At 40.7% G+C, this 21965-nt stretch overlaps 1 protein-coding gene across 7 annotated transcripts in view; it reads right to left on the bottom strand.

Moving 5' to 3' along the window:
• The window catches only part of LOC126174784 (serine/threonine-protein kinase dyf-5), a 255876-nt gene that overhangs the window by 51488 nt on the left and 182423 nt on the right, over positions 1-21965 (bottom strand). For all 7 annotated transcript variants that reach the window (XM_049921145.1, XM_049921148.1, XM_049921149.1 and 4 more), the window contains one exon: positions 18650-18826. In XM_049921145.1, coding sequence (XP_049777102.1) covers positions 18650-18826 — 177 coding nt within the window. The remainder of the gene's footprint in view (positions 1-18649; positions 18827-21965) is intronic.

The following is a 21965-nucleotide window of genomic DNA, read 5'->3' as shown; positions in this document are numbered from 1 at the left end:
AACTAGCTGAGATACCAGTATTGCCCAGGTATTCATTTATTCAAATCTTCTATTAGTCCATCCTCTCCTCCCTCCTCTCCCTGTCCATCTCCTCCTCCCCCCTCAGTCCATCTCCTCCTCCCCCCTCAGTCCATCTCCTCCTTGACCCTCTCTCTATCCTCCTCTTCCTCATCCTCCCTCCTCTCTATTCCCATTCCCTCTCTTTATCCACCTGTCCTCCCTCCTCTCTCTATCAACCCTCCTGCCCATATCTGACCATCACCTCCACTCCTCCCTCTCTCTGTCCATCTCCTCTCCCCTCTAATTCCATTTCCTCCTACCCTCTCTCTGTTGAACTCCTCTGTCCATTTCCTCCTCCACCACCTCTCTGCCTGTCTCTTCCTCCCTGTGTCTCTGTTCATCTCCTCTCTTTCCTTTCTCTGTCCAACACCTCCTTTCCCCTCTCTCTGTCCAATTGCCCTCCCCTACATCTGTCCATCTCCTTCTCCTCCTATCTGTGCCTATCTCCTCCTTCCCCCTTGCTGTCTGGCCATCTTCCTGTCCTCCCTTCTCTCTCCATTTTATCACACTCACCCCAGGAGGAGGCTGGTGGTTCTTACTCCTACAGTATTTCTTTCCAGATTGTAAGTAATATGTATACCAAATTTTAAATCCTTCCAGAGGTTTAGGATGTAAATTTTGCCTACGCACCCACAAGTCAAATATATTTCACAAATATTAACATATTTCGCACCTATCTGTACAGATAGTTCACCTGTACATCTAGCAAATTTCACCCTGCAGTTTCGTTTTCATGCAGCTTAATGTCTATGACACAATACCTCCTGAACTATGTGTCGTAAAATGATATATTTTTGAAGGTACATTCAGTGTCAAATGTGGATAGTGTCTGCAAAATGTGTTGTGAATAGAATTAGAAGCAACGAAGTAATGAATTTAAACTAATGCAGTAGTTGTTCATGCATTCAGTGTTTAGGACATAGTATCTCCTGAAATAAATGTCGTACAATGATGTAATTTTTGTGGTACATTCAGTGGTATGTGAGAATACTGTCTGCAAAATGTGTCACTAAAACAGTTAGTAGTAAGAAGCCGTAACTGAAAATGTCATGCATCATGTGGCAGTTTTTCTGCGTGACAGCGAAAATGTAGTAAGCGGTACACTTTTTTTCTTTCATCATTTAAGAGGGTCATCATTGAGAAAATGTTCCATAAATGTTTGAAATTCTGTGTAAAGTTGGCTGCAAGTCTCTATGTGCTTCTCATCCTCAAATAATGGATAACTAAAGAATGGGTATTTTCGCATCATACGGTACATTGCTTTTTCACCCCCACCCATACCCCCAGCCCCACCCCTTTGTCAGGTGAGTGGTTCTTACTCCACAGTGATTCTTTCCAGACAGTAATTATGTGTACCAAGTTTGGTTAAAATTGGTCCAGTGGTTTAGGAGGAAATGAATATCCATTTTTATAATTTTCACGGATTAAATCACGAAGCAGCATTTCAGTGTTCAAGGTAACATTCAACCTAAGCTGAATACATTCACAAATATGTTCATATGAGAGAACACTCCATTCCGGCACCCTAGTGCAGCACCCAGAATAAATCTGTGCTGAGAATCAATGAAATTGGAGAAAGAAGATTATGTCAAATACTAACTGAGAAGAAGCTAACATTTTTAGATGGAAGAATTTTCAGCAAATATCACTAGTGTCCTTAATATTGTGGCCAACAGCATAAATGTTATGATGAAGCAATTCAGTAAATATGTCCAGAGGGATTAGTAAACTTCAGAAGAATTGATTTGTCAATGAATAAAAATTACATCACTCATTGGAAACTCCAGATTGGAATATCAATAATACAGGGAAAAGATAGATCACTACTTACCATAAAAATGATGCATTAAGTTCAAGACAGACACAACTACAAGACATTTATGCATTACCTTTCAGCCACAGCCTTCATCAGAAAAAGAAACACATATACCTTCATTCACACAAGCAAGCACAACTCACGCACAGATGATTGCCATTTCCTGCAGCTCGAACCAGCAATCCCATCCAAGCTACTGGAGTTGGTGCTCATGTGTATGTGAGATGTGCTTGCTTGTCTGAATGAATGTGTGTGTATTTGGTTTTTGATGAGGGATGTAGCCAAAAGCTAATGTGTAAGTTCTTTTAGTTTTGTCTATCTGCAACTTAATGTATCATCTTTATGGTAAGTAGCAACCTATCTTGACCTTATATTGTTCACACTAAATCATTCAACAATAATTAAGTGTAGGAGAATTTAATAAGTCCACTAATCAGATGAATGGAAATCTACAACTACTGAGGGCAATCACCGTATTCATTGAATCTTTAGTGACTACATGGCTACTAACCTGCTGCTGCCCAGTAACCGACAACCTATGACCACCTGACTTCACCAGATTGCAGCACATCATCGACTGCTATAAAACCCTCACCTTCCCGCCCCTCACTCTCAGAATTAGGCCATTCCATCTGTATCACAGACACTGATGGAAGGTCAGTTCTACTAGTTGCACAGTGCTCTGGTGAATACAATCAGCTGCTGCCACCTCGGAGTCCACTACTATGAGTCTGCAGCCATCTGGCTGTGGAGCGAACTCCATCTCTATGAGCTGCACTCCTGCCCATCACAACAGTGACTGACTGAAGATGAATATTCCATGAATAAAGAACCAATCTGCCCATCTGTGAACTGTTCAACTTGGTAGAGGGGTGCCTGTGCCATCACTCCCCGCCTCACTGGCTGTATGCTGGGCCGCCTCTCGGACTGTTCTTCATGTCACAGTTGCGTTTTTCACCTACATACTATCTTGACAACTGACAACAGGGGCGTGCAGATTTCTGGAGCCAAGCTTAAGTGCAGCTTCATTCAACGAGAGTGCTGAGGCTCTGACAGACGTCCACAGCCACACCAGGCTACCTACAGCAATGTGCTGATTGCTGGATCCTCCTGCAGTGGGCCGTTGCACTGATCCTTGACAAGGCCAGAGCCTACATCTGCAAACAGCTTGCTGAGTGCTGACGTGCTACTCTGTGCCTTCAAGCAACATGGACTCTGCACATCCACTGCACAGAGTGAATGTACAACTCTTGCTAATAACCGACTATTAACTGAATGATGTCTCATGCTCCACAGGACTCCAGCACCACAATCCACTCATCTATCCTATACTTGTGTAGGAGGCTGCGTCTGGCAGTCTCCTACAAATTTGGTATCAAGAAGTGGTTCTGGCATGCTGCATTAGCGCCAGAATTTACCTGCAGTCCTGCATGTTTGGTGCCTGAGGTGCTGACTTCCACTGTCGCCACCATCGAGGAGCCACACCTGCTAATGAGCAGCCATAAGCATCTGTCATTATGCAGTGCTGTGAGTGGCCAATTTCTGTTGGTCTGTTTTCTTTTCTTTTCTTTTGGGGCTATGTTGAGTTGAAAGGATTTGTGCATGAACTTGGAAGTAACATTATACATGCCACTGAAACCAGCAGACCTTATACAGTTCTGGGATAACTGTAGGGAAGAGTACTTATGGCTGACTAGGTGCCAGTATTGGAATTTATCAGGGCACGAACTGCTGTGTACTAAGGCAGTCCCAGTAACGTGTGAAACATGAAGGTTTGGCCATAAACCACAGTAGTGCTGTGAGCCCTGCTAGGCTATGATACTTAGTAAAGATTAAAACAATTGTTTTTCTTTATGGATAGTGTGTTGGTATAGTAGGTTCCCGCTCTTTCAATATTATAAGTCAAAATTGAGGTTATACAGTGACCAGAAATAAGTGAGCCAACTTTGAGTGAAACCATTCAAGTTTTCAAATACTAGGTAATCATGTTACTCCAGGATAAAATAGAATGAAGTCATGCTAGGAAAGATGTGCAGAGAGAGCTAGAAACATTATGTGCCTTGACTGGATAGACGCAATCACAGGGAGGGGATTTGTACTGATTTGAAAGCAGTAAGTCATGTGGTTGGGTTTATATACATTTTTAGGGCAGATTAGCTTAAGATTTTCTTTGGTAGTTTAGTCTGTTAGACAGAGTTTACTAATTGTGTTACTACTTTCTCTATAGGCTCTCAATAGTAGGATGTTAGAAGCAATTTTAGGGACTGTGGTGGTGAAGCCAGTGTTGTGCATTCTGTAGGATTGGTGAAGATCTCTGTCTTATGGTCCACCAGTGAGAAGTCCCCATGGAGGGATCCTTGGGTTGGTGGGTGGGAAAGGTATCTGTCTTTCAGGTATGTCATCTTTCCTTCTTCACTTCTTATATTCCTAGTCTTACCTTTCCTTTCTTTCTTCACCTCCAGGTGTACCAAATGACACTGTCCAGGGTGACAGGTTTAGGACTGACAAAAGCTTAAATTCTGATATGGTTCCAAAAGGTTGTATTAAACAAGACAACACAAGTTTTGCACAAATGAAGAAGGGTGACAATATGATGGAAATATAAATCACTCATAAAATGTACAGTCTTACTGGAAACTGGCTATGGTCTTGTGAGTCAGATGACAAATGAAGTGCTGGAGTTGATCACTTTCGGTTCATCTTACAAAATAACAAAACTTGCTGGTGGCTGTGTTGGCAACTCAGTTTCCACCATGCACCTACAAAACTTTCACAATATTTGACAAGTACCAATGTCAGACTGAAAGCTCCTACAGAAGTAACAATCTTTATTATGAAGAAATAAAAATGGCTGTAAACGTATGATGGCCTAATGGTTCCTATACAGTAATGTTGAACATCTACAGCAGTACCGGTGAGAAAAACACTTCATAATAAATAAAGAATAAGTAAAACATGCTCCTCATATGCCATAGTCTTTTGAAACTAGACACTGTGATTAAGCAGTGTTTACACGTGGAAAGACACGTGGCATCCTTCCCCCACGATTCCCTCTCCTTTGGATCTGCCATTAATGCCATTTACATTCATCTTCTTCTTGCCACACTCCTATAAATTAATTTTTTATGCTTTGTCTGTTATGTCTTTTAAATTTTTTTCTATTCCCTTTCCTTTCTCAGCGATGAAGCCACAATCATTAATTATTAATACTAAAATCATACAGAGAAAACCTATCACACCTTCTTTTGGAGCTGAAGCAACTAAATTGCACTTTTCAGCATAAAGCTTTCTACATAAGTCACTTGCTATCATATGATGTTCCTCTTTGTACACCAGAAGCTCGGATGACACCACCAACAATGCAGTACTCAGCTGTGCTGGTTGCTACAGGCATCCCACCACATGCTCCATTGTCCTTAGGATGTGATGAAGCAAGCTGGGATAATTCTAATTCCCCTCTTGTTTTGCCATCTGCCTCCTTAAATTCTTTTTGTTACTTTTAACTATTTACCATTAATATACGTGCATATAATCTACATTTTCATAATAGAGAAAGATTGGTCCTCAGTTTTAAAGGATATAACACCAGATCTAATTTTGTGCTTAGTTTTATGTATGTAATTGATTTTCTAATTTATTTTGACTATTCCTAGTTAGTATCGTTTGCTATAGGTGAAATCAGTGATTGTTTCATAACTCAAATTCTATTGTTGACGTATAAACAAATATAAATTCTGTAATAATTGTAAACATTTTGAAGACAAAATGCTAGTAACCTTTACATATTTATGTGGCTCTATTCGAAAACATGTTAGCAAAGTCAGCCTTTACTTAATTCCCAAGTAATTTTCAGTTTTGTCAAAAGTATTGTTTACGTATTTACATTTGCTAATTTCATGATTTAAACAAATAATTCGGCTTAACCCTCATAGTAGAAGAAACTGTTAAAAAGAACCAATTTATTTATGTCTTCAGTTAATTTAATGAGATAAGTTTTAATTGTAATTTCTGTAAATTAAACTTCAAACAATGTGTGGTTGCAGTACGTATTATTGTGATGATATATAAGGGCCTCAATTTTAGTCATGAGACAGTCAGTCCATGGCTGAGTTTCAGACATGTAACCTGTGCTGGTTATAACAACAACAATGCTTCAATTTAACTTTGAAATAAGTGTTAAACAATTAGGCTGTGTGTAAAACCCAACGATAGTGACTGCTCCATACATACCTGATTATTCTTCAAGAACTGTGGACTTCGTGGTTATGTTTTTACTGCTCGTAGTCATTCAACAGTAAACTATTGTAGCAGTATGTGGAGTTTTGCCTACAAACTATTAATGAGGCTTATCACAAGTTAAACAATAGTGCACTGGCCATATAACTGTGTTTTATTGGGGGATTGTGAACAGTGAAACTAAAGTACTATGAAACACAACTCCCCCCCCCCCCCCCATGAACCACGGACCTTGCCGTTGGTGGGGAGGGTTGCGTGCCTCAGCGATACAGATAGCCGTACCGTAGGTGCAACCACAACGGAGGGGTATCTGTTGAGAGACCAGACAAACATGTGTTTCCTGAAGAGGGGCAGCAGCCTTTTCAGTAGCTGCAAGGGCAACAGTCTGGATGATTGACTGATCTGGCCTTGTAACACTAACCAAAACGGCCTTGCTGTGCTGGTACTGCGAACGGCTGAAAGCAAGGGGAAACTACGGCCATAATTTTTCCCGAGGGTACGGAGCTTTACTGTATGGTTAAATGATGATGGCGTCCTCTTGGGTAAAATATTTCAGAGGTAAAATAGTCCCCCATTCGGATCTCTGGGCTGGGACTACTCAAGAGGATGTCGTTATCAGGAGAAAGAAAACTGGCGTTCTACGGATCGGTGCGTGGTATGTCAGATCCTTTAATCGGGCAGGTAGGTTAGAAAATTTAAAAAGGGAAATGGATAGGTTAAAGTTAGATATAGTGGGAATTAGTGAAGTTCAGTGGCAGGAGGAACAAGACTTCTGGTCAGGTGACTACAGGGTTATAAACACAAAATTAAATAGCGGTAATGCCGGAGTAGGTTTAATAATGAATAGGAAAATAGGAATACGGGTTAGCTACTACAAACAGCATAGTGAACGCATTATTGTGGCCAAGATAGATACAAAGCCCACGCCTACTACAGTAGTACAAGTTTATATGCCAACTAGCTCTGCAGATGACGAAGAAATTGAAGAAATGTATGATGAAATAAAAGAAATTATTCAGGTAGTGAAGGGTGACGAAAATTTAATAGTCATGGGTGACTGGAATTCGGTAGTAGGAAAAGGGAGAGAAGGAAATGTAGTAGGTGAAAATGGATTGGGGCTAAGAAATGAAAGAGGAAGCCGCCTGGTAGAATTTTGCACAGAGCACAACTTAATCATAGCTAACACTTGGTTCAAGAATCATACAAGAAGGCTGTATACATGGAAGAAGCCTGGAGATACTGACAGGTTTCAGATAGATTATCTAATGGTAGGGCAGAGATTTAGGAACCAGGTTTTAAATTGCAAAACATTTCCAGGGGCAGATGTGGACTCTGACCACAATCTATTGGTTATGACCTGTAGATTAAAACTGAAGAAACTGCAAAAAGGTGGGAATTTAAGGAGATGGGACCTGGATAAACTGACTAAACCAGAGGTTGTACAGAGTTTGAGGGAGAGCATAAGGGAACAATTGACAGGAATGGGGGAAAGAAAACAGTAGAAGAAGAATGGGTAGCTTTGAGGGATGAAGTAGTGAAGGCAGCAGAGGATCAAGTAGGTAAAAAGACGAGGGCTAGTAGAAATCCTTGGGTAACAGAAGATATATTGAATTTAATTGATGAAAGGAGAAAATATAAAAATGCAGTAAATGAAGCAGGCAATAAGGAATACAAACGTCTCAAAAATGAGATCGACAGGAAGTGCAAAATGGCTAAGCAGGGATGGCTAGAGGACAAATGTACGGATGTAGAGGCTTATCTCACTAGGGGTAAGATAGATACTGCCTACAGGAAAATTAAAGAGACCTTTGGAGAAAAGAGAACCATTTGTATGAATATCAAGAGCTCAGATGGAAACCCAGTTCTAAGCAAAGTAGGGAAAGCAGGAAGGTGGAAGGAGTATATAGAAGGTCTATACAAGGGCGATGTACTTGAGGACAATATTATGGAAATGGAAGAGGATGTAGATGAAGATGAAATGGGAGATATGATACTGCGTGAAGAGTTTGACAGAGCACTGAACAACCTGAGTCGAAACAAGGCCCCTGAAGTAGACAACATTCCATTGGAACTACTGACGGCCTTTGCAGAGCCAGTCCTGACAAAATTCTACCATCTGGTGAGCAAGATGTATGAAACAGGCGAAATACCCTCAGACTTCAAGAAGAATATAATAATTCCAATCCCAAAGAAAGCAGGTGTTGACAGATGTGAAAATTACCGAACTATAAGTTTAATAAGTCACAGCTGCAAAATACTAACGCGAATTCTTTACAAAAGAATGGAAAAACTAGTAGAAGCCGACCTCGGGGAAGATCAGTTTGGATTCCGTAGAAATGTTGGAACACGTGAGGCAATACTGACCCGACGACTCATCTTAGAAGCTAGATTAAGGAAGGGCAAACCTACGTTTCTAGCATTTGTAGACTTAGAGAAAGCTTTTGACAATGTTGACTGGAATACTCTCTTTCAAATTCTGAAGGTGGCAGGGGTAAAATACAGGGAGCAAAAGGCTATTTACAATTTGTACAGAAACCAGATGGCAGTTATAAGAGTTGAGGGACATGAAAGGGAAGCAGTGGTTGGGAAGGGAGTAAGACAGGGTTGTAGCCTCTCCCCGATGTTATTCAATCTGTATATTGAGCAAGCAGTAAAGGAAACAAAAGAAAAATTTGGAGTAGGTATTAAAATCCATGGAGAAGAAATAAAAACTTTGAGGTTTGCCGATGACATTGTAATTCTGTCAGAGACAGCAAAGGACTTGGAAGAGCAGTTGAACGGAATGGATGGTGTCTTGAAGGGAGGATATAAGATGAACATCAACAAAAGCAAAACGAGGATAATGGAATGTAGTCGAATTAAGTCGGGTGATGCTGAGGGAATTAGATTAGGAAATGAGACACTTAAAGTAGTAAAGGAGTTTTGCTATTTTGGGAGCAAAATAACTGATGATGGTTGAAGTAGAGAGGATATAAAATGTGGACTTGCAATGGCAAGGAAAGCGTTTCTGAAGAAGAGAAATTTGTTAACATCGAGTATAGATTTAAGTGTCAGGAAGTCATTTCTGAAAGTATTTGTATGGAGTGTAGCCATGTATGGAAGTGAAACATGGACGATAAATAGTTTGGACAAGAAGAGAATAGAAGTTTTTGAAATGTGGTGCTACAGAAGAATGCTGAAGATTAGATGGGTAGATCACATAACTAATAAGGAAGTATTGAATAGGATTGGGGAGAAGAGAAGTTTGTGGCACAACTTGACTAGAAGAAGGGATCAGTTGGCAGGACATGTTCTGAGGCATCAAGGGATCACCGAGATGAATACACTATGCAGATTCAGAAGGATGTAGGTTGCGGTAGGTACTGGGAGATGAAGAGGCTTGTACAGGATAGAGTAGCATGGAGAGCTGCATCAAACCAGTCTCAGGACTGAAGAATACAACAAAAACTACATGAAACACAACTGTGCACTTGTTGGCTACATAAGCTGGTCGATACCATTAGGCCTTCAAGTCCTGTTCAGATAGTGTTTGTTTTGTTTTGTTCACTGACCATAGGCCCATACCTTGCTCTGGTCACAAAGGTGTGATCACGTCAAAAACACTTATTTGTAAGAGTGATGAGTGCGAATAAGATGCAACTGATTCACATTTTTTAGGAAGTTGCCTATGTCTGAAAAGGAGAAGTTGGGTGGGGGGTGGTGGGGGTGGTGCGGGGGGGGGGGGGGGGGGGGGTCATGTCTTGACAGCTTTGCCAGGAGGCCTCATGAAGAGTATCCTGCAGTGATGTCAAAAGACAATGGTTGAAACAGGACTGTTTTTGATATTTTTGGGTGACTTCTTCATGGTCACTACCTGATAAGTAGAAATAACATTTTTGTATCCAGTCCTTTCATATAGCTACTTCCAGCGACTACTCTTTAATTTTTTTATGGAAATGACATATTGTTAACACGTGAGGCTACTGTATAATTTATTTTTAATTATATGATCGGTTTCGGTCAGAGATCATATCCAGTACATATTTTATTTAATAACAGGTTTAGGTTTTAGCTAGTTTTATGGAATCTCTAGTAATTATGCTGTGATCAAATTATGGGTCTCAGTTGTCTTTAATGAAACAGGAAGTCATACTTTAAAAAATACTGTCCTTTAGATAGTCAATCCACAAGTACACAACAATAGTGCACCTTGTCATGCAATGCAGTCCTTAGTTTTGGAGGCCAAAAATTTCAGAATATAGTCAAAAAAATTTATTTTTAATTTTCCTTACACTGGACATATGTTGTTAAAATCAGTTTTTAAATATGTGTCTAAAAGTTGCAGATTTACTAAGGATATTTCAGCTATCAGTAAACCATGTCCCTATTTACTGAGCTAGGTATTATTTCTTCCTGAGAACTTTCTGCTGTATTCTCACAGTTAATATTGATGTATTAAATTTATAACCCACATAACTTCACATGCAAAGCACTAAATGAATTCTGTAGGCTCGTGTTACACAGTATCGACACAAGGATGAAATTTTTCCACACGTCAATTTCTACATCATGATATGCCCCTTTTTGTTTGTTCTGGTTATGATATTTTACTTGTGCTGTACATTTGTACTCCTACTCTCTCTTAAACTGTTCAGTGAGCTCAGTGTACAGAGGCTGAGACTGTGGTAGCACTCAGTACACTATCAGAATTCAAGACTCCTGTGAACCCTGCTGAGGCAAGCAATTTGAAAACCACATTGTTCAGTCAATAGTGGCTTGAAGAGAGGGAAGAAATTATAATCTACTACTGTCACAGTCTTTCCAAGAGTTGGAAATGTAGGCAGCATTGCTCATGCAGGAATTTTCCAGGAAAGCAGAGCCCAAGCTTAAACAGAGGAGCCCAGGGTACTTTCCATATTTTACAACTGAAAGTGGTCAGAAGACTCTATACTAAAATATAGTGGCAGCACATTAAGAACTTTTAGCAGTTTTTCCAAAATTTTCCAGAACAAATTCACCAATGTTGGGAGAGAAGTGTAGATGTGCGTCAAACAGCCTGCTAATGTTTCTTTATATTCAAATAATTTGTAAACTTTTCAATGACATTTGCTGCAGGTGGAAGAAGGAGAAATTTATTTTTTTAATGTCCTACAATATTGAATTTTGTCAACAGAACTGACTCTACTAACATGCATACATGCATGCATACAAACTTATATACAGTCTTTCCTTCTTGTCCTGTCTGGTAAGTCTCACCTGACCCAGGGTTCACAGCGGCTTTTCCGAACTCTCCCCATGTCCTAAACCTCACCAGACGTTTTTCCTTCACCCATCTTCCTCCCCCTTCAACCCTTTTTCCAAAAGAAGGAGTCACTGGCTCCAAAAGCATGTAAATTTCAAGGCCCTTTTATATATGTGTTCTCCCACTGCTGCTTAGGAGTGTATTTTTTATCTGTCCAATTATACTGTGTATTTTCAAAATTAATTATTTTTGTTCTGAAATTCATTTATCACATTTTATAGATCAAATCATGAAAGCACTGATTTATTTATAATGAGTCAAAATGTACATAAATAATGTGAAGTAGCTGTTATGTACTGGGTTGATAATTAACTAATGGTAAACTGTTCCAAACGGTGTGTCCTTATTTAAGCAATGTTTATCATACAATAAACAGGAAAACCATAATACAAAAAAATTATTTAAAAATCTGCCACTTCATCAATTGTATTAAACATCTCCTCGTGCCAGCTTAATATCTCTATATGACAACAATTATTTTATCATACAATCAAACTTATAAATGGGCTGTAACAACGGCAGCCTTGTTACAGAGAGCTGTGATACTTTCCAGGAAAGTAACATTTTGTTGAATCTAGGAAATTTCTTTTAGAAAGTTTTATTTTTTATTTGTATGGTTTCTCAATTTCTAGCTTTATGCCTGGTAGCACCTTACTTGACTGAAGGTCAGGAGCAAACAAGAAAAAGCTAGAGTCATGAACAGCAGATCACCAAGTGTAGACAGAAAAGACAAATAATCAGTAAACATATGAGTGAAGACAGATTTAAAGATAAACAAAACCCAGTGAATAATTTGGAGAGATAAAACCTAACATGTAGCAAAAGCTAGTGCCACTGGCTGTAACTGCTCCACCTAGCACCTGAGTACCAGTTCCATGCTCTTTGATGGGATTTCAGTTGCCAAACCAAGATATCAGATCTCTTCCCCATAAAATGGGCGCATGTGACCAGAAGCGTCATGGTTGATGCTTCAGGAGGTGAACCAGTGGTATGGTTGGCAGTAAAGCCCACGTCAGGTGTGAGGAACTAGGAACATCTAGCATTATGTTGGGTCATGGTGATGTAGACATTGTCAGGTGTGGTTGTGGAGGTTGCATGAGATCTCCATCTCCATTTCAGTGTCTAATGGTATTGCCAAGGGTTGTCTTGGACATAAGTAATATCTGTGAGGTTGGAGGACTGGTGATGGTGTACCACTGGTAGTGGTGGTGGTGATGGTGCCACAGGTAGACATGAATGGTGTCTGTGGGTTTTTACTAGTGTCCATGTGTCTTTTGCTCCAAACGAGCAGGTCCACACTGGTGTTCCTGGTTGGTAATGCCAAAAGTGCAAAGTCCAGAGTTTGTGGGACTTTGGGGCCAGGAGATGCGGAAACTTTTGCAGTTGTCTCCCATGGAGGAGCTCCACCTATCTACAGTTCTGGCTGAAAGGTGGCCTTGTACGTACCCAGGCACAGTGTGAGCACTGCTGTTGCTGTGGTGGTCCCCAATGCTTTCAACATTTCATGCTTACATATCCATAACAAACACTCCATTCGGATGGATCCAATGGCAGACTAAAAAGGTGTTTTATGCTTTTGATGAGCACAATGTTTGAAAGCCACTGCTGTGAACTGGGGCCCATTGTCTCCTACTACTGTTTGGGGAAGCCCATGAATGACCAGAATGTGAACTAGTGCATTTATTGTAGCTTCTGTTGTGGTGGACATCATGCTTACTAAATGCGGGTATTTGGTGTGGGCATCCATGACTAGTAGCCATACAGACCCAAGAATGGGCCGGCAAATTCCTAAGGGATGTGGTCCCGAGATTGGTAGGATGTTGGACCACAAGGTTGAGGTGGTGCTGCCTGATGACGGGCACAAGTTGAAATACTATACACCATGGTTTCCATGATCCTCTTTAAGCTTGGCCAGTAAGCATATCATCTCTCTTGGCTTTCATCTATAAAATTCCCCAGAGTTCACAATGAAGCAGTTGTAAAACCTGTGGCTGCAGTATTCCTGGGACGATGTCACAGTGTGTACCTGAGTCGGCGTCTATTATGATAACGTGATACAGACAGTGGTAGATGTGGGACCAGGTTTGGATCTCCTGAATTTTGTTTTTCGAAATGTGCATGACCTGTCCTAAAATCGATTCATGTCATGTACCCGCAGCAGTTTGTGCAAACTTTATAGGAAGAAATCCTTCCAAGACCTATCTCCTTTCTGGATCTGTGTGGAAACATAAAACCTTCTCCTCCTCAAAGGCTGTGTCTGGTCCCACACTCACTGCATACTAGAGGGAGCCATGGGGTTTATTCACTACTTCTAGGGGTGTGTGCCAAGTAAGTACTTTAATGGTTCAATCGCCCCAGTTTTTTGGAGTAGGTTGCATTCCTGTTTAATGGCTGTCAATAAGAAGACCAGAATAGGTCATGTTCAGCACAAATGGGGCACAGGTTCTGCTCACAAGGAGATACGAGCCTGTAAATCTGTGGCACACACCACCCCACATTCAAATATAGATGTGAATGCAGCACAGAGGTCATCCATTTCCTGGAATGGAACCGTGTCAGAGACAACGTGAACTTCACCAGTGATAGAGAATTCAAACAGTGAGACGGTATCAAGTCCAAAAATGTTTCCAGCTGAATGACTATTGATGACAAATAGCGTTATCGGCCACATGACTTGCTTATAGGCTCCAGCAACTGTCAGTTTACCCCAGTTGACATACAGTCACTGTATGCTATCAACACATTATCCGAAAACTGTCTTGAGCAGCTAAATCTACAGCCAACATGTAATGGAAATATTTGAGATCTGGTAGCCACTAACAGACCAGACCTCATCGACGGTGTGTGTTGAGACAGGGATTAGTGATCATGATGTTGTCATTACGACTATGGTTACGAAAGTTAAAAAGTCGGTCAAGAAGGCTAGGAGAGTATTCTTACTAGAAAGAGCAGATAAGCAGTTGCTAGCATCCCACTTAGTAAATGAATCAACTTCATTTACTTCCAGTACGATTGATGTGGAAGAATTATGGACACATTTTAAACACTTTGTAAATCACACATTGGACAAGTATGCGCCGAAAAAGTGGGTTACGAATGGAAAAGACCAACCGTGGTTTAACAGTGCAATTCGGAGAATGCTCAGGAAGCAAAGATAGTTGCACTCGCGGTACAAGAAAGATCAGAAGAATGAGGACGGGCAAAAGTTAGTAGAGATTTGCGATGCTGTAAAAAGAGTGATGCGTGAAGCATACAACCACTACCACCGTCATACCTTAGCAAAATATCTTGCTGAAGACCCAAGGAAATTTTGGTCTTACGTAAATTCAGTAAGCAGGTCGAAGGCTTCCATCCAGTCATTCACTGATCAGTCTGGCTCGGTAACAAAAGACAGCAAAACGAAAGTTGAAATTTTAAATTTAGCATTTGAGAAATCTTTCTCACAGGAGAATCGTACAAACATACCGCTGTTTGAGTCTCGTACAGATTCCCATATGGAAAACATAATGATAGACATCCCTGCGGTTGTGAGGCAGCTGAATGGGTTGAAAATAAATATATCACCAGGTCCCGATGGGATTCCAATTCGGTTTTACAGAGAGTACTCTACTGCATTGGCTCCTTATTTAGTTTGCATTTATCGCGAATCTCTTGCCCAACGTAAAGTCTCGTGTGCCTGGAAAAAAGCGCAGGTGATGCCTGTATATAAGAAGGGTAGAAGGACAATCGTCAAAATTACAGACCAATATCCTTAACATCGGTTTCTTGCACGATTCTCGAACATATTCTCAGTTCGAATATAAAGAATTTCCTTGAGACAGAGAAGATGCTGTCCATGCATCAGCACGGCTTTAGAAAGCATCATTCCTGCGAAACCCAACTTGCCCTTTTTTCACATGATATCTTGTGAACCATGGATGAAGGGTATCAGACAGATACCATATTCCTTGACTTCCAGAAAGCGTTTGAATCGGTGCGCCACTGCAGACTAATAACTAAGGTACAAGCATATGGGATTGGTTCCCAAATATGTGAGTGGCTCGAAGACTTCTTAAGTAACAGAACCCAGTATGTTGTCCTCAATGGTGAGTGTTCATCGGAGGTAAGCGTATCATCTGGAGTGCCCCAGGGAAGTGTGGTAGGTCCGCTGTTGTTTTCTATCTACATAAATGATCTTTTGGATAGGGTGGATAGCAATGTGTGGCTGTTTGATGATGATGCTGTGGTGTACAGGAAGGTGTCGTCGTTGAGTGACTGTAGGAGGATACAAGATGACTTGGACAGGATTTGTGATTGGTGTAAAGAATGGCAGCTAACTCTAAATATGGATAAATGTAAATTAATGCAGATGAATAGGAAAAAGAATCCCATAATGTTTGAATACTCAATTAGTAGTGTAGTGCTTGACACAGTCACGTCGATTAAATACTTGCAGAGCGATATGAAGTGCGACAAGCATGTAATGGCAGTTGTGGGGAAGGCGGATAGTCGTCTTCGGTTCATTGGTAGAATTTTGGGAAGACATGGTTCATCTGTAAAGGAGACTGCTTATAAAACACTAATACGACCTATTCTTGAGTACTGCTCGAGTGTTTGGGATCCCTATCAGGTCGGATTGAGGGAGGACATAGAAGCAATTCAGAGGCGGGCTGCTAGATTTGTTACTGGTAGGTTTGATCATCATGCGAGTGTTACAGAAATGCTTCAGGAACTCGTGTGGGAGTCTCTAGAGGAAAGGAGGCGTTCTTTTCATGAATCGCTACTGAGGAAATTTAGAGAACCATCATTTGAGGCTGACTGCAGTACAATTTTACTGCCACCAACTTATATTTTGTGAAAAGACCCCAAAGATAAGATAAGAGAGATTAGGGCTTGTACAGAGGCACATAGGCAGTCATTTTTCCCTCGTTCTGTTTGGGAGTGGAACAGGGAGAGAAGATGCTAGTTGTGGTATGAGATACCCTCCGCCATGCACCGTATGGTGGATTGCGGAGTATGTATGTAGATGTAGATGTAGATGTAGATGAACTTACATCAGGGTGAGGCTAACTCTGTGGAACCTAGACAAGCATACAATTGGAGGTTTACCAAAGACATTGTAGCCCCTGCATCCAACTGGGAACAGACATCTTTGTTGCCCATTGTGAGTTTTATAAATAGCTTGTTAACTAAAGGGTCGTCTGGGGGAACTAGTGCCTTGAAACGTAACAACCCATTAAGACCAACTTTACACATACATTCTCCAAATTAATCCGGATCACTCATGTAAATAAAACGGGTTGGAATATGTAATGTATGCCTGAATAAATTTATACCAACAAAAATAATTACTACATTATATTTAAAAGTGTAGAAGCTCTGTAAATGAAGGGAACATTTTCCATGAAGAGAGCCTCTAGTAATTAATAAAAAATGTAAATGCATTATTGTAATTATGTATTAGAGAAGTTATTCTCAAATAAAATAACAGGCATGTACTAACATTGTAGTGTACTAACTGTTCTGGAGCAGTCATACATTAATATATGTATTTTCAGTTTCTATATGTCAATTTTAATTGTTAATTAATCAAAAAAAGGATTGTTCGGGATTGTTTAGATTATATATATTGGCATAAGGAAGTGAGTCTGGTTTTGGTTTTTGAGCAGTGAACATGTAGCTGCTCCTTTTGTATTGTAAGTATTGTTTGCCATATAAATACTGCTTTGATTTTGTTTTGAAAGTATATAAATATATTAAAACATAATACACGATGAATTTTATATTTAGCTTTTCCGAAGTTAAATGTTACAGTTACTGAAAACTTAGGACTTCAGCTGTGACAGATCGTCAGAAAGGAAGAGTACACAAACCCCCATATAAATGTTTAACCAAAGAATAGTTACGTTTTAGCCTGAAGCTTATGCATCATCATTTGATGCATGCCTGAAACCTGATATGATTGTCCTGGTGGTTTACAACAAATTCTGCAGAGATGTCCATCTTCTCCATAATTGGTGCAGCACACTCGTGATCCATACACTCTGCATGTCTGTGTGCTCACTGCATACACCAATAAGGTATAATGCTATTGATACATCTGATATTGATGAATCATGACATTGCCATCTTGGAACTGGTTAAGGGTATTTCAGGCTCCTGGGGTGATGTGACACTTGGAACATGCTACTTGCAGTTGGGCCATAAGGCACTCATTTGCTGCCTTTGCAATTTCTACAGAATGTGCAACTGTCAAAATACCTTCCAATGATAGCTTGTCTAGATTGAGGGCTGGCACACCCTATTGGATGTGGAGCCATTTCGACAACTGTGTCCCTAGTTAAAAAGTTTGTGTATGACGGTTTTCATGCTAGGTTCACACAAGTGAAATCACATTGGCACATTAATGTTTGTAAAGCAGTCACCCTGCACTGACTGACTGACTGACTGACCTGGTTGTTTGAGGTACGTACAAAATTTGAGTCACAAAGTGACCACATTGAATCTTTGCAAATAATGGTTTGAAAGCAACAAGCGACAGGATAAGAGCCATTGAAAACTGCCATCAAAGACCTGAAAGGAGATGACTTGCTGTTTCAGCTGCTGGTAATGTGTGTCCCAACACTAAATGGTGGAAATATGGGTATCTGTCTGGGAAGTGTCCACTGCCTGTATTGGAGGGGTACCCCCGGCATCCGCAGCTGATCCTTCAGAAGCTGAACTTCTTGATGGAGTTACTCTTTTTCTGCTGATATTTTTGTTGCTGTTGTTGAAACTGCTGTTGGAATTGCTGCTGCAGTTTCAGCTGTTGCTGCTGCTGTTTCAAGCGTTTCATAAATTATGTTTCCAAGGCGCTATGCTAACCTTTTACCTCAAATAACAAGGAAGATGGAGATGATGATGATGATGATGATGATGATGATGATGATGAAGAAGAAGAAGAAGAAGAAGAAAAAGCTGGGCTGACCAGTTCTGAACCATTGACAGCAGATCATCCAGTGTGAATAGAAAAGACAAACAAATGGAAATGGACAAGTGGAGACGGTACTACAGATAAACAAATTCATTAGTATATAAATTGAATTACCAGCTGTTAACTCCTTATGCTAACTCGAATGTTGATGAAGCATATTCAGCAGTAATTATGTCTAGTAACTGCAAAATTCACAGTACACAAGGTATTTAAGTATGTTACAACTTGTTGGTGTATCACATTAAAGGCAATCACAATGAACTTTGTTTAAAAATGGTATGCCAAGTTTAGATAACAAACTTACCTCGAAACATTAGTGCTCTGTCCTGCTACGTAGCGTGCCACTGAGAGATAGTGTTCTTTAGCACTTAGTTTTTTGCATGGCTGCATTTGCTGCTTTTCACCTGAAGGTAATGCACCATAACTGGGGTGGTTCTCTTTCATAATGAATGATCTGTCCACAGATGGGACATGTTTGTTTCTGTAACATAAGGTTGTCAAATCAGGAAAAAAATACAGACAATAATGAAAAAAATATTTTGTAATTAATAACTGCAAGAAAGTGAAGTACATGGAAGTTTATGTTATCTGAAATGTTAAGACAGTACATTTGTACTAAATATGTTAACAATAATGACATATAAATTACTCTTAGCCAGAAATAAAAGCTATATCGATAGGCTCAGAGAAGCACAAGATGTTGCCTGAACTCTGTGTCACTGTATGCCTATGATGGCATTGGAAGTCAGTAAAGATGAACACATGGTTATGACACTGATAAGCTAACAACTTACGTCAGCTTTTTCAGAGTACAGTCACTATTTTTCTTAAAGTGGCTGCTCCCTTGAACTCATAGGAGGGATTGTATCCTGTTGTAATTCTCCAAATAAAAAGAAAAAAATTAAACCCTTTGCAGTGCCAAGAACTGGATCTTAGCCCTTCAAATGGCTAAATATGCACTGACCACTCAGCTATGAAGGCATACCACTTTATTTGCTATTTCATTAATGTACTGATGAACCTAGTTGACTTCACCTTTTCCTCTTTTATTATGTGATGAAATGGGAGTCTCTGTCAATTTATCTCATATACAATCTCTGTGAAAACATGAAGTGTTATCAAGCACCCATTTAAGATTACGTACTTTCAAAGTGAATTTTGTTTTATGTCAATAATTCAACCTAATATGTTAACTGACTAAAAAAGTTAGTTGCTGAAAAATTAATGCCTTTTTGAGACAAAATCAACATTAATGCAGAAAATAAAGGCCATTTTCATCTTTTAGAATGATTACAAATGTGGCATCTTCTTTTGAACTGTATATGATACTTTTAAATCATCAAATGTTATTGGGAACAATATCCTTGAAGTTTGATGTTGCTTCATGATTTTCATTATTTTGTCTGTGATAAATTACCACTGAAATGTTCATCTTTAGAACACTAGTGCAGAAGTAGCCACAAATTCAGTTAAATACAAGGTGTCACAGGAGTAATGGTCAATTTTCAGGGACAGGACAGGAACAATCATTCAAAGCAAAAGAGTCCAGTAAAAAATGGACTCTAAAATGCATACCATAAGAGCTACGAGTACTACATCATCTTTGATACTGTGAAAGAAATCTCTTTTACAGCAAACTCTTCACTTTCCTTATTTTGGAAGGAGGTAGTATGGAACAAAACAAGAAAAAAATTTTCTAGTAAACATGCACTCTAAAATGTGTACCTGCCCAGTAGAAGAGCAGCGTTCCACAGTAGTGAAGACGAACAAGTGATTATCACTCTTAAGGTATGCACTTTAGAGCTCATATTTACTAGATAATTTTTTTTCTTGTTTTGGTCCATACTACCTCCTCTCAAAACATTGAAAACAAAGAGCTTGCCATAGAAGAAATTTGTTTCACAGAGTCAAGGATGAAGTAGTGCTCACACATCTTAAGGCATGCATTTTTGAAGCCATGTTTACCATACTTTCAGCATTGAATGAATATTCCTGTCAAATCCCTGTATATTGGCCATCCCTCCTGGGATACCCTGTATATTTCATTCATTTATTTACGTATATAACTCTTCCAGATTTTCCACTGGGTAGGACTGTGTAAGTCAGGTTAGCCCCAATCAAAATTCTAGATTCTAAACTGGTATTATATTGTTGGTGTCATATTCACAAAACTTTTTATTGATTGTATCAAGGCTTGTTTGTATCATGGTATATTGTGCATTTTCAAACACTTGCAAGTGCCATGCAAAATTTATGCTGTATCTACTTATCTACGTAGGGTGTATCTATGTATTTAATCATTTATTTTTTTTAGTGCTCATTTTATCACTCATGATGCAGGAGTTGTTGAAATAAAAGGCTCTATAAAATTTTACATACAAATACACTCCTGGAAATTGAAATAAGAACACCGTGAATTCATTGTCCCAGGAAGGGGAAACTTTATTGACACATTCCTGGGGTCATATACATCACATGATCACACTGACAGAACCACAGGCACATAGACACAGGCAACAGAGAATGCACAATGTCGGCACTAGTACAGTGTATATCCACCTTTCGCAGCAATGCAGGCTGCTATTCTCCCATGGAGACGATCGTAGAGATGCTGGATGTAGTCCTGTGGAACGGCTTGCCATGCCATTTCCACCTGGCGCCTCAGTTGGACCAGCGTTCGTGCTGGACGTGCAGACCGCGTGAGATGACGCTTCATCCAGTCCCAAACATGCTCAATGGGGGACAGATCCGGAGATCTTGCTGGCCTGAGTAGTTGACTTACACCTTCTAGAGCACGTTGGGTGGCACGGGATACATGCGGACATGCATTGTCCTGCTGGAACAGCAAGTTCCCTTGCCGGTCTAGGAATGGTAGAACGATGGGTTCGATGACGGTTTGGATGTACCGTGCACTATTCAGTGTCCCCTCGACGATCACCAGTGGTGTACGGCCAGTGTAGGAGATCGCTCCCCACACCATGATGCCGGGTGTTGGCCCTGTGTGCCTCAGTCATATGCAGTCCTGATTGTGGCGCTCACCTGCACGGCGCCAAACACGCATACGACCATCATTGGCACCAAGGCAGAAGCAACTCTCATCGCTGAAGACGACACGTCTCCATTCGTCCCTCCATTCACGCCTGTCGCGACACCACTGGAGGCGGGCTGCACGATGTTGGGGCGTGAGCGGAAGATGGCGTAACGGTGTGCGGGACCGTAGCCCAGCTTCATGGAGACGGTTGCGAATGGTCCTCGCCAATACCCCAGGAGCAACAGTGTCCCTAATTTGCTGGGAAGTGGCGGTGCGGTCCCCTACGGCACTGCGTAGGATCCTACGGTCTTGGCGTGCATCCGTGCGTCGCTGCGGTCCGGTCTCAGGTCGACGGGCACGTGCACCTTCCGCCGACCACTGGCGACAACATCGATGTACTGTGGAGACCTCACGCCCCACGTGTTGAGCAATTCGGCAGTACGTCCACCCGGCCTCCCGCATGCCCACTATACGCCCTCGCTCAAAGTCCGTCAACTGCACATACGGTTCACGTCCACGCTGTCGCGGCATGCTACCAGTGTTAAAGACTGCGATGGAGCTCCGTATGCCACGGCAAACTGGATGACAC

This window comes from Schistocerca cancellata, chromosome 3 (genome assembly GCF_023864275.1).
Source record: "Schistocerca cancellata isolate TAMUIC-IGC-003103 chromosome 3, iqSchCanc2.1, whole genome shotgun sequence".
NCBI lineage: Eukaryota > Metazoa > Arthropoda > Insecta > Orthoptera > Acrididae > Schistocerca > Schistocerca cancellata.
This window is presented reverse-complemented; position numbering and strand designations above follow the sequence as displayed.